We start from the raw sequence: 13,785 nt of genomic DNA, 5'->3' as shown, positions 1-13,785 counted from the left end.
TTGAATGAGCGTATGCAAAGTCAGTTCCCGAGCGCTCATCCAGAACTAACCTGCCATTTACTGGAACTGGAACTGCACGTTTCACTTCGGGTCGGTGCCATATCTCAGGCATTCCGAACCCCGGCCCCTAAGGGGAAAAAAGACATAAGCATTAGCGCTTGCTGCAAAAAGACAATGAACATTATTATTAAGCTTGGACTTTTGAACTTGCAACAGAACTTTTACAGAGCCTTACCTGAATAGTCAAGCTTACCTGAACTCCCATCAATCCTCAATCCAGTGAAGTAACTGGGTTTCAACGCGCCCCTGCATCAGAAGCAGGATGGAGAGCTCATCCTTCCTGACCCCAAGGTGAGACTTCACGGGGAATCGTGGAAGGGTATCGTGGAGGGTTGGAAGAAAGTGGGAGGCTTGATCATAACTCAGTCAGTAGGTAATACCCCCTTTTCACACACAGGGGAATATTTCTGCGAGCCGGAGAAGCCAGAGTAGAGGGCCCTTCCTGTCCATCTTCAGAGTCCTGCGCTTCACCATTGAAGAAGCATCAGCACTCGAAGCCAGACCTGCGCCTCCGTGGGAATCAGGTGAGCGTTACAGTTACTGATCATAAGAATCTGCAGTACTTTAAAACAGCACACACTTTGAGCCCCAGGCAACTACGTTGGCCGCAGTACTTTAACGAGTTTGACTTCTTGGTGACTTTTAGACCAGGAAAAAGAAATGGGAAAGTGGATGCTTTGTCAAGACAGCAAAATTTAGACAATATTGTGACATAGGAAAAGACAATCATTCCAGCAGAGAAGGTGGTAGGAGCGGTCATGACCAGATTGTTGAGACAAGTAAAGCAGGAAATGAGAAAGCAGGAGAGGTTAAAATGGGGAGTGGAAGATCCCTTAGAAATGTTTCGTGATGGTCTTCCTTACTATGCGGGAAGGTTATACTTGCCTACTCCTGATTTACAAAGGAAAGCTATGCATTGGTGTCATAATTCCCCTTTAACGGGTCATTCTGGAAGTAAAAAGACACAAGACATGCTGGAAATGTATTTCTGATGGCCAGGTTTGAGACAGGATTCTATTAAGTACATTCAGAGATGTGAAACCTGTGTACGCAGTAAAACAGACCATACCAAGAAAGCAGGGATGCTTCAGCCACTGCCCGCTCCTTAGAAGGTCTGGATCCATATATCTATGGATTTTATTACCGATTTGCCTCCTGATGAGCAGTATACCACTATTTGGGTGGTGGTAGACTATTTGTCTAAACAAGCTTATTTTGTGCCCTGTAAAGGAATTCCAGGAGCTGGGAAATTGGCAAAATTATTTTTGCAACATGTGGTCAGATTACATGGGTTGCCTCGAAGTATTGTATCAGATAGAGGTCCCCAATTTACTTCTAGGTTTTGGTGTGCCTTCTGTCAGATGTTAGGATTTGATTGTGCGTTATCCACAAGCTACCATCCCCAGACAGATGGTCAAACAGAGACGGTCAATAAGACTCTTGAACAATATCTGCACTGTTATCTGAACTGAATGATGATAGGACTCATGGGTTCAAGCATTGTGGTTAGCAGAATTCATATACAATAATACAGAGCATACCTCTCTGGGTATAGCGCCTAATGAATGTTTATATGGACAAGTGCAAAATATGTTGCCTGAGCATTTACCTGAGGTAGAAAAGATTCCAGTACTTCGAGTATAAGGTGGGAGACAGAGTATGGTTGTCCACACACAAGTTTATTGGACCGTATGAGATTGTGAAGTGTGTGTCTGCGGTGGCTATGAACAATTTCGATTGCCTCAAACTTTAAAGATACATCCAGTATTCCCTGTGTCTTTGCTTAAAGCTGCAGTTCCTGGGACGTGTGTGCAGAGGCTACCAGCACTGTCCAAGGATGGTCAGACGGAATACGAGGTAAAAAGAATACTGGATTCAAGGCGAAGACAGCAAAGGTTGTGGTATCTAATTCAATGGTCCGGTTATGGTCCGGAGGACTGTTCTTGGCAACCAGACAGTTCTGTTAATGCACCCCATTTGGTAAGACAATTTCATTTGCACCATCCGGAGAAAACAGGTCTTGGGAAGAGCAATGGGGGAGGAGGTACTGTCAGGAATAGGTGTTGGGGCAAGAGAAGGCGTGTAATGGGTAAGAAATGGCTTTTAACCACAATTCCCAGCAGGCTGTGGGGCATTGTGTAGTTCAGAGCATACGTGCGGCAAGCCAGCTTTGCAATCAGATGACTTCTTAAACCGTCAACCGCCCTTGCTTCGGTGCGAATAATTACTGATGAACAGCACGGGCGGCGGCGGTGTACTTTGTGGGCGAGCAGATTTGCGGGCTATTGAGACCCCAGGGGTATGTTTGCTGAGGAGACCGGGCTGCAACGGTGATCATAAGCGGCTGTATCATCATGCTAGCTCAGGAGCCTGGGTTGCGGCGTGAACAGTGGCTGCCCCGACTATATTCTGCGCCATTCTCCAGGGTCCGGGTGACCTCGTGAGGCACCCGGACACACAGATAAGTGCCTTGATGTCTATTACCCTCTGAGGGACTGTGTGCTCACGTCTATATTATTTGTCAATGGGAAAATGTATGTGCGTGCCAACCGTACGCTAGGTTAACTTGTAAGGAAACGAAGTGAGAGAAGTTAAGGTCACGCTTCTCTGCTTTACAGCGTTTATGCCCATGAGGTTTAGGAGCACGACTTACGTGCTGAGAAAGAACATTAATGATACTTTATTTTCGAACATTACATGCCATATAGGGGTGCTTCTCCAGACAAGGGGAGAGTGGCACAGCTAAATGTAATGATTTGCAATGTTTGTTTGTTGCCTTTGCGTGCCCAATGGGCCATGTGTCTTGTGTTTTCATGAAAGGGACCTTCCCTTGTTTCTGCCATAATGCTTGCAGTTAAAACCATGTCCTGCATCGTGACACTATGAGTTTGTTGTTGGGTGCTACTTTCTGTTATGCTTCTTGTACCGAACACATTGTTGTATGTGCATTTATGTTTTGGCTTGGGCTACTCAAACACCTGCTATGTTACAAAGAATACGCCTACAGGCAGGAATAAGGTTGGAGTAGGACTGAACAGGTTTTGGAGGTCAGGTTTAGGAGTACAGGCTTAGGTGTGCAGGTTTAGGAGTTTTGGTTGTCAATAGAATTGCTTGCTATGTATATGCATGTTTTCTCTTCCCCACCTTCCCTTTATCATTCCACATCATTTTCCTAACTCCGTCTTCCCCCCCATTGGCTGCCACGGGGTTACCTGTGTTACTAATTTCCAGGCGTCCTTGCCAACCACGGTGGGAGGGTTGATCTATTCAGCTTCTGTGGTTCGGGAGAGCGGGTAGATACCCTTTCATCTCTTTACGATTTTGACAAACAACTACTTCTCTTTATAGTCTTTCGACTCTTAATAAAGTGGGTTAAATCTGTTGCCAAATTGATATTCCATAAAAGAATTATTGCTCTCTTGCTTGCATTGTGGTTGTAGGCAATGCAGGTTACATTTCTCCCCCCTTGGTCTCTCACACAAGGAGGGCTTTGCTCCTGCTGGCTTTGTATTCTAGTTATGCAACCTCTTGGCTGCTGGCAATGCGGGTTACATTTATCTACCAATTGATATCCCTTACTCAGAGAGTTGCACCCTGTTTGCCCTGGTATCACTCTTCTACAGATTGGGCAATGTGGGTTACAATTTTCCCCTAATTGGTATCCCTTGTTAGAAGAGTTGTGCCCAGTTTGCCTTGATATACTTCCCCTGTGACTTTGGCAATGCGGATTACAATAGTCCCCTAATTGGTATCCCTTATTAGGAGAGTTGTGCCCAGTTAGCCTTGATATTCCTCTTCTCTGACTTTGGCAATGCGTGTTACAATGGTCCCCTAATTGGAATCCCTTATTAGGAGAGTTGCGCCCAGTTTGCCTCTGTTCATTCATTTGGTATTCAAAATTACTACTTTCACCTAGCGGTCTCCTTTGCAGAGCCCCGGGGTCACCTGCTTCAGGACAACGCACTGGTATGCCTTGGTGTATCCTTCTGACTCGATGGCATTGCTGTGGATCTCTTTGGGGCCTGCTTTACCTCTTCGAGCTCCGGTTTGACTGCTATGGTCCACACAGTCCTTCAGAGGAGCTCTGGCAGCTCCATGTGCTCTCCGGTGCAACCGCAGTACCGGAGCAGTTCACAGCGTGTCAGGAGCTCGTTTCCCACACGGCTCGGCTTACTTCAGAACTGCCTTCCGCTGCGCATTCTCTGCATAGCCATGGTGCCCCACCCTCTACACTCAAACAAGTGGGGGGTCCTGGGAGTTCCTCTCTACCGGCCGATATCCCCGGGAGAGTCTCAACCAGATTCTTTAGCTCAGTATTCCTTTTACAGAAGAGAAATGTCCATTACATATCAGTCTTTGTCCTGCCAACGGCAGTCCAGCACCGAAATGCCAGGCAATTCTCTTCTGAACAATAGTACCAACAGCAACCCCAGACACATATTTCAGCTTGGTTGGGCCTCGTCAGTGAGGTGGAGCTGTACCTCTCTAGGAACAGTGAGCAAGGGGTTCATGTCAGGATTTCCGTAGTAATTTAGGGTGAGAACCCAAAGCTACTTAATATGCACAAACAATGGGGGGTCCTGGGAGTCCCTCTCTACCGGCCTATATCCCGGAGGGTCTCAACCAGATTCTTTAGCTCACTATCCCTTTCACAGAAGAGAAATTTCAATTACATATCAGTCTTTGTCCAGCATCTACAGCATCTGCCGCGCAGCATCCTGCAACCGCCACAACTGCACCATCAACTTCCATCAGAAGCCATACATAAAAAAAGCAAAATAAAAAACTGAATGTGAGATTTGGCCGAATTTCTGGGCGTGCGAAAGTTACATATGGCAGAAAACTTTGAACAAGTCCCCCATTCGGTGTCCCTGCGCCCTTGTTCACTGTCATGTCAGCAGCGGTTGCTGGGGTGTCCCCCGCTCTGTCACAATAAAGTTAAAAGAAAACAAAAAAAGAAAAAGCCGTACCTGCAGCGCGTGCCCATCCATGCAAGTGAAGGGAATCAGTGTTGCAAAGGGGTGCAGGAGACAGCGGCACACAAGGAGGTTTACTGCCCACAGGTTAGTAAAGGGGTGGGGTACAAAGGGATAGTATGAAATGTCCGGGGGAGAGAAAACCGAAAGTTATTTTCGGTAAAATAACTTTCGTTTTTTTCTCCTTTGAACATTTCAGCTTCGATTTAATCTCTGTAATACACTTTCCTCTGCTCCTGCTCTTGAAGCCCAAATATATTTAAAGGTGCTGCTCAGGTGCTTTCTGCCAAAACAACTAGACTGCTCATTCTGCTTCTTCACCTATGAAGCACTCTTCCTCGTCCCAATACCATAAGTATTATGGGACTAGAAGTCCATAATGTTTTGGTTTATTGTATGATCAGTTAACATAAGCTGGTTTGTTAATTTAGAATGTTCAGATTTATAAATAGGTTATTAAAGGAGTTGGTGATTTACCCTTGGGTTTTAGACCTTAATGTAAGGCAGAAACACAATGAGAAGTTGTGAGATGAACTTCCTTAAATCTCAATGTACCACCTTCATGCTGGTCATCAGCTAGCAACTGCCTCCCCCTGGCGATATGAGACGAGACTTTAGTCTGGGTTTAGTGATAGCTCTTCAGAATTTATCACAAAAGATAGTTGGAAAGCAATGGGAATTGTACAACATTGGAATAATAGGATTCAATAATATAATTATAATTGTTCTTTTATAACGCGCTTAATCCAGCGATTGTGCAGGTTCTGCATTTGAAGACAAATGTGTTGCCCCTGTGCTATCCTTCCTCCCCATATGGATACAATTAGAAAGATATACTATTAGGAGTGGAGCAAGAAGGATACAGGAGGGCAAACAGAGGGTTACAGGCAAGGGATACAGTCTGGAGATGGAATGGGGGACCCAATCTGGGCATGAGAGCCACAGTTTCCAAGGATCTGACCTTCCTCAGAGCATTAATTGCTTGGATCTGCATTAGTGATTTGTTTCCTTCCCTTCTTTGACTATAAAAGGAGAAACAAACTGTGTTTCTTTTAATTCCCCGAGAAGACCCCAAAAGTGTTCAAATCATTATGGAGCTGGGCCAACATTTGTCCCGGCCTTTTCTATGCCGTATTTACTGGCTTCAAAAAGGGAACCCTATGATGTATTCTCTTTTATAGTCTCCGGGATTCCACGCTTCTAATTGAAGTCACATACTTGACATACTTGTTCAATACATTTTAGTTGGCTAGCTACAGCCAGCCTGCCCAAAAGTAATACTTTTAATAACCAATAGTATGCTTCTATCACCAATAACCCGAAGGGTGAACCCACAGATACAGCCTTCCAGGACCTTCTTTCAGGGATCAAGTCGAGGGAACACGTGGGGGGACGGAGTCCACTCAATTTTTTCAAAGGGTGGACTCAGAACCCCCCCATCTAACATTAGAAGCATTGAACATCCTTGCTGAATTCATGGGTTAAAGCCGACCTTGGGAATCGAACTGCAGTCGTCAGGTTTGTAGACAGACACTTCACCACTGCACTATAACCTGATGAAAAATAACAAACTACTAAAGGTGAAATGTCACATTTCGGTATTGCAAGTCCGAGGGAAAACATTTATATTGGTTTTTGGAGTTTAAAAAATGCACACCTTTTAGCGTTTTCAAAAACACCATTAGAAGAAACTATCCTTTCTTGGTTTGGTGCATGTGTTGATTTTATGAAACGCAAATTCCATTCGTCCCGTGCAACTTGGGTGGTTCTGCAAAGCCAATTTAATTAAAGGTGCATATTTCGCCTTGATAAGCTCATTTCTGGCGACGTCACAACCCATTGCATTTGTTGATGAGTCCCCCCTGCTTTAACGTTTAGGACTTGACCCCTGCTTCATTGTCATAATATCCAACAACATGCAAACATGGCTCATATGGATAGCAGAGTACCTAAAACAACACAAAAGAAAAGAAAAAAACACAAACGTACTAACACGTTCAAATACAACATAATCTAAACAATATGGGAATCGAACCGCAGTCGTCAGGTTTGCAGACACTTCACCACACTATAACCTGATGAAAAATAACAAACTACTAAAGATGAAATGTCACATTTCGGTATTGCAAGCCCGAGGGAAAACATTTGTATTGGTTCTTTGAGTTTAAAACATGCACACCTCTTAACGTTTTCAAAGACACCATTAGAAGAAACTATCCTTTCTTGGTTTGGTGTATGTGTTGATTTTATGAAACGCAAATTCCATTCGTCCCGTGCAATCTGGGTGGTTCTGCAAAGCCAATTTAATTAAATGTGCATATTTCACCTTGATAAGCTCATTTCTGGCGACGTCACATCCCATTGCGTTTGTTGATGAGTCCCCCCTGCTTTAACATTAGAGTACTTAAAACAACACAAAAGAAAAGAAAAAAACCCCACAAAAGTACTAACACGTTCAAATACAACATATTAAATCTAAACAAAAAATAAGGTTAAGGTATGTCTCACTACTGCAAAGTCAGATATTGGAAATGCCATTACAAGCACTCTCAATGACGACAACAACTTTAGACAATCGTGGACAACCGCAAACCGCACTAGACACTATGTTACCAACTTGCTGCAAAACCTACAATCAAAACTGAAGTAAAATGTAGGTAGAAGTGCCCTTTATTGTCCCAGTGGGCAAGCAATGTGCTACAAACTCCCACTTGCCATTTTAACTGGAGTATGTTATGCTCATCAAAAAATACAAAATGCATTTCATAATCAATTGTGAAAAAATGACAAAATACAGAAAGGGTACAAGAATATGGGTACTTGGAAGTGAGTTGGAAGTTGAAGTATAAGATGGGGCCTGTGCCATTAATATAAGTTTCATGTGTACGAACAAAACAGTTTCAAAATTGGAACCACATAGATCCCTTTGACCACCTAACAACTCTGAAGTCATGATAAACGAAGACACTTAAATTGCAAAATTGGTTGCTTATCTTCCCTAAGTCTAGAACACACTCTTCCTGGACAGCTGGCACAACTTAATAATGGATACACAGATTGCTGCCATACAATATTCATAATAGGAGACAGAGTGGGTCTCATGTTGATGCGGCCAGTGGGGGAGCAAAACGTAATTTGTTTGTGAAGATATGGCCTCAGCCAGCAATTTACGATCTGTGCAATGATTGGGGTTGCAGAGAATAAAGTCCTCTTTTGTCTCCCAGCCCCCTAATGCAACAAATCCACCTGCATCTCCACTCTCATTGAATCTTTATGCGACTGAGGTGCTGGAATCTGCCTGATTTTCAGCCTGATTATTTCACATTCAAAAACCTGACCCGATCATTATGGATTGATGTAAATAATGTCTGCCATGGAGATGCATGACCGCTGTCAATTACAAATGATTCAGTGACAGGGTGCACTTAAGACATCTAAATCCAGGACCGCATGCATTTACTTGGTGGGATAAAGAACTAGCATAGAGGGTGTCATCAAGGAGGGTCAGTACCAGAAAAGGAGTAGAGAGGGGGAGGCACTGAGGGTAGAAATCAGGATCCCAGGAAGGGAGGTAATAAGGGCCCTGTGAACTCCTCTGTGGAGACTGCAACAGGGAAAACCAGTTCACTCTGTGATAAAGTAAAGGAGAAACGTCACTTGTATCTGCAACTTGTGGCCAAGACACAGCAACATCTACATTAACTGCCAGGGTATTGGAGGTGGCTGTATCCCACCATCACCCACAAACAAGATGGAGAACTCTTGAAAGAACCACAGAGTCTCTGAGTGACAGAGAAGGGCCCAGACATTTAGTTAAACAAATCTTATGGTACTGATGGAAGGACTCTAGAAATGAGGAATACTCTAGAAATGAGGAATGAGAAAGAGAACAAGTCCAGCAATTGACTAGATTCACCACAGAGTAAGGAAAGAGAAATCCTTCTGATAGGTCCATAAAAAAAATCATTTTGTTATTGGGGATGGTTATTGGTTTGAAGACGTTATTGAAGGTCTGTTGAGAAAGTAAGAAAGGTTCAACCTAAGATGAACTCAGGAGTGGGGAATTAGTTGAGGAGTCTGCCAAAGTCCCACAGTTATTTGGTTTCAGTACAATTATCTGTTTAAAGAAAGAATAGTGCTCCTTCAATCCCTACGCCAGACTCGGTTGTTTTCGTATGATCAATGTTCATGCAATTACAACACTAACAATGGAATATACCACTTAGGTCCATCAAGGAAGGCTGTAATTTCTAAAAGGATTTGATGTTATTTTGAAACTGTTTGAATGAATAGATAGATATGCAAAATTATGATTAAATGTTGTCCTCTTTAATTATACAAAATATGAAATAAAAATAAGGCATTTTATAAAATCCAAACAACACATATACAATAATAAAAGCGACAATGCCTCATTACAAGTTTTGTGGTATTTCTGCAGTAAATCTGTTGAATTACCACCAAACCCAATTACTGTTACCACCACTTGGTCCTGTGGAGTTACCATGGCATCAAAAGTGGTAGTAGTTACCCATTTTTTTGATTTCCATTTTTTTGATTTCATACAACTCCTTAGGGTTTTGGGATGGATTTACCGCTGGTGGAATTACCTACAGTAAATCTGCTGATTTTTCGGTGGTAAGGAGGTAGATTTATATCCAATTTTTTGTTAGAGCTAAATCTACCTTGCTACCACTAAACTCATAGTATGGCAGTTTGGTAATGTGGCGTTAAATTGGTGCTTATGGAATTACCATCACTTCATCACTGTTTTTTACCAAACCATAGCATTTCTAATGAGGCCCATTATGATCCAATGGCTTGGGACTGGGGAAATCTTTCCACTTACCTCCTTGCTGAGTTCACTGTTTTCGTAAATGTGCCTTATTTCTTCACTGCTGAAATCCGATGATGTTTCCGGACTCGTAGAGCTGTTGGATGTTAGCTGAGGGTATCTTCTGTAGTAATGGCTGTATCCAGTAGTATCACTTTCATACATAGGGTTGTATTTCACTGCATTTTCCACTGATGACAAGCTGTCACTTGGTCTACTAAAGGAATTGAGACAATCCACATTGATAGTATTTGAAAGGCAGTTTTTAGAGATACCTTCAACAAAACATCTATAGAGTACATGTTATTAAGTACATATTTTTTGTGTTCATCAGACCTAATCTTATCACATGACGAAGTCAATACTTAAAAATAAAGAAGAAAAGCCTTGGTTTTGACCTGTTGAAATTGACTTGTGCTTAAGTTGCTTGAGATGGAGATTTGACAAAGTGCCTTATGCAAATGAGGGGCAATGAGATCACTCATTAGAAGAAGCATTCGCACCGAGGGAGGGTGAGCCAGCAAATCAGGTGGCTGGAACAGCGGGCGAGAATACACAATCCCTGCCTGCTGTTCCAGCCACCAGAGGCCCTTCACCAGATGGTGCTTTTTCTCTCTCTAATTTATGGAGGCAACAGGGAACACCTCCCTGTTGCCTCCCCACTGCCCCAAAACACCAGATTCCACTTCCCAGTCCCCCACTTACCTGTGGGATCGGAGCCTTGCGCTCTGGTCTGTGAGCTCCTCCCGTTTGGCTGCCACCATTGAAATCAAAAAGGGACTATGTCCCTTTTCGGCTGACTGCAGAGATTTTGGAACATGTTTTCAATGGCTGCTGTCATCTGAAAAGGGATGTAGTCCCTTTTCCATGTCAATGGCGGCAAATAGCTTTCCCGCCCTGGTTGGAGAGTGGGGCGGGGGGTGGACATGGGCTTTAACGGCTTTACTCGGGCCTACCAAAGCTCGGACTGGTGGGCCGTTAAAGCTCATGTCCGCCACCCAGCCATGGCATGAGAGCGAAAATATTTGCCTGATTACAACGACTATTATGTGAATGGGTGAAAGATACCCAAAGCACTGCACTCAGGTAACCTTAGAGCTAGCAACTGTGGTGTGGCCGAGCCTCCCAGAAGCTTACACTTTAGGTGACTGACTAGATGAATAGCTGTTAAGTGGAGCAGATGAGAGCAGAATATGTTTTTGTCATGAGATCGAAATAGAGAGTGGTTCAAATATAATCAGCTATGACATAGAAAGTATTCACTGATTTAAAACCTGGCGGTGGTTACTGGCTTGAAGAAGTAATTCCACTCTTAGGAAGGGATAAACAGCAGACTATGCTTTTAGAGGTTTGCATGAGATTTGTGGATATCAACAGCTACGGAGTGTGAGGCTCCCGAGACTCTGACATTGAGTCATACATCATGGGCCTGTGTCTCTCAGAAGAATGCGAGATGCGTGAGTTTTACTTAATGGCATTGAGGACCAAACGTGTATTCGTTTTTTTCCCTTAAGATGGTACGAAAGTCTGCAGGAGAAGGAGGCATTCCCTGGCATTTCGTGAAAGTCACTGGAAACATTTCATTAATTGTTCATGAATGAAGGTGGATCACTAAACAAATTCCATGTATGATGGTTATTGCATGCATCGCATGCTAACAAAGACAACTGTTACATTTGCATCTTCATTAATTCGCAATATGATACTTTTTAATGATAAGAGATTGGGACACATCAGTTTTCTTGATCATACTCTGTATGAGGCATAGTTTTTATAAACTTTACATATAATTAGTCCAAGTATGTTTTGCTAAAGATTCTGATGTAAAATAGATTTCTACGAAGAATCAATAAATGTTCATAGTATATAAATGTTTCACTACAGGGAGTGATATCTTCATAAAGTGAGAAGTTGGTCTATTTCCCAAGAGTAGCAATTCCCAGAAAAAGGGGCCAGATTCTGTTACGTTGAGACTACCACTGCCTTCTCCCTAGGCAGCTGGTTGGAGCAATCGATTTCCATTTCCATAAAGTAATGTACTATACTAGACCACATTCACAGAAATCGTACAATCGTAGGTTCCACTGTTGACAGTTCCATTCAGTATCTAGTGATAAGCTTAGCAATATGATCAGGATTGGTGCTCCCATTCCCAAGATGAAAGGAGCTTACAGACACGCAGCGTAGTTCAATGGGGTCATGAAACACAGGCAATGTATCATTGATGGCCAACGTTACTGTTTTAAAAATATCGGCAACAATATACTCTTATTCATTACAGGTTGATGTATTTTTTAGATAGAAAGGACTTATTGGTACTACTACAATTCAATGTGAGCTCAAAGTGTTTCAAAACCCATGCATTTGCATGGGTGGATTGCAGCAATCTCACATTGTGGTAAGACAGATTTCACCATGCGGTCTACTTTTGGAGCTTCAAGTTGCACACATACATTTCTGACAAACATGAAGTGTTCTTTTCAGATGATTAAAGGTGTTTTGTAAAATTTCAAAATGGAACTTTTAGCAAAAGAGAGGAAACTCAAATGAAATTTGAGTTTCATACATATGTTCCAGTTTCTTGGAATTGCAGAGGACAAAATGACCTGAAGTGGTGCAATCCTGCCACAATAGCCATTGCTTCAGAACACATGATCTCACATTATTTCCACCATAAAAGCAAGAGCAACCAGCTATGGTTATGCAATGAGGCTGAGCTCACCTTAAAGAGTCATCTTTGCTGCTCTTCGTGTGGTGTCCTCTAAGAGCCCTTGCTAGGACGAAGATGACTGCAGACGCCACCAGGAGAAATCCAGCCACAGAAGCGACAGCAATACCCACCACAAGAGGCTCAGATACATATTCCTCACAGTGTGCTCCTCTGTACCACCAATTTTCCCCTACACGGCATCTGAAATCACCAGCCAGTAAAAAGAGCATTCGTTAAGCAGCAGTATAACATCGATCCATTTATTGTATCTATAAGGCACTACATGTAGTGTATTTGAGTGAGGCCAATCAAATTAACAGACCTCTGCTCCTCCCAGGTCAATCTGGCATTGACATGAGTCATAAAAGCACAAATTCTGAAAAACATTTTTGAAACAAATGATTGTGCAAAAAACGATGCATCCTATTCTCAGAGGACAGTGGAATGTGTGATTCAAATGCTGTCTTTTACCCCTTTTTGCATTTACCCATAATGTGGGGCATTTCTACACATTTTCAAGGAAATCCTGTATTCAAAAACAGGGTGCTCTTTTAAATGCAAAGAAAATGAAGACATTCCCCTGTGAATGGTTGGAATAATTGTGGAGGGCTGTGCATTACAGGATAGGGTCCTTTGTGACTTTGTCATGCACTTACATTTCTATCCCTCAAACAGGGATAGAAATGTTTTTCCCCTACCATTTAACAGTCACTGTGAAATGTGTTCCCCGGATCCACATTGGGGCTGGGAGTCTATGATACATTAGTTTGGGGAGCACACTCCCGACACTAACAAATGCAAGGAGGCTGACCAGAGCATCTATTGAGGTGCTATCCATCCACCCTAAAATAGACAGCTCACCTCAGAGAATAAGTTGACCTGCGTAGTTCTAAAATTGACATAAATGAAAAAAGACCCTTTTTGATTTACGTTAGATTTTCAGAATTGTGTCCATAATGTCTAAATCTGTGAATAAAGTCAAGCAAAGCTCCTCAATGGATATGGTCATAGGCCTGCAGTCTGTCAAAGCAACCCTGTCCTGCTGCGGTGATTCTGACATCCCTTGTTATGAAGAGCATGATAAACCTAATGATTGTAGCTTGGAATTTGTTGTGATAGAATAGGTCTCTGTTTTGATATGTTGCCCAAATTACAGACTTTGGAAATGGGAGAACTGGATTCTAATCTCAAGTTAAGCACTTGAT

The 13,785-nt window shown here is 42.7% G+C and overlaps 1 protein-coding gene across 2 annotated transcripts in view; it reads right to left on the bottom strand.

Moving 5' to 3' along the window:
- The window catches only part of IMPG2 (interphotoreceptor matrix proteoglycan 2), a 901,957-nt gene that overhangs the window by 124,155 nt on the left and 764,017 nt on the right, over window positions 1-13,785 (bottom strand). For both annotated transcript variants that reach the window (XM_069637266.1, XM_069637267.1), the window contains 2 exons: window positions 12,593-12,781; window positions 9,886-10,087 (listed from right to left, as the gene is read on the bottom strand). In XM_069637266.1, the coding sequence (XP_069493367.1) occupies window positions 9,886-10,087; window positions 12,593-12,781 (391 nt within the window). The remainder of the gene's footprint in view (window positions 1-9,885; window positions 10,088-12,592; window positions 12,782-13,785) is intronic.

This window comes from Ambystoma mexicanum, chromosome 7p (assembly GCF_040938575.1).
Source record: "Ambystoma mexicanum isolate Mex_15411 chromosome 7p, UKY_AmexF1_1, whole genome shotgun sequence".
Classification (NCBI taxonomy): Eukaryota; Metazoa; Chordata; class Amphibia; order Caudata; family Ambystomatidae; genus Ambystoma; species Ambystoma mexicanum.
The sequence above is the reverse complement of the archived record's forward strand: the minus strand, read 5'-3'. Positions and strand labels throughout refer to the sequence as shown.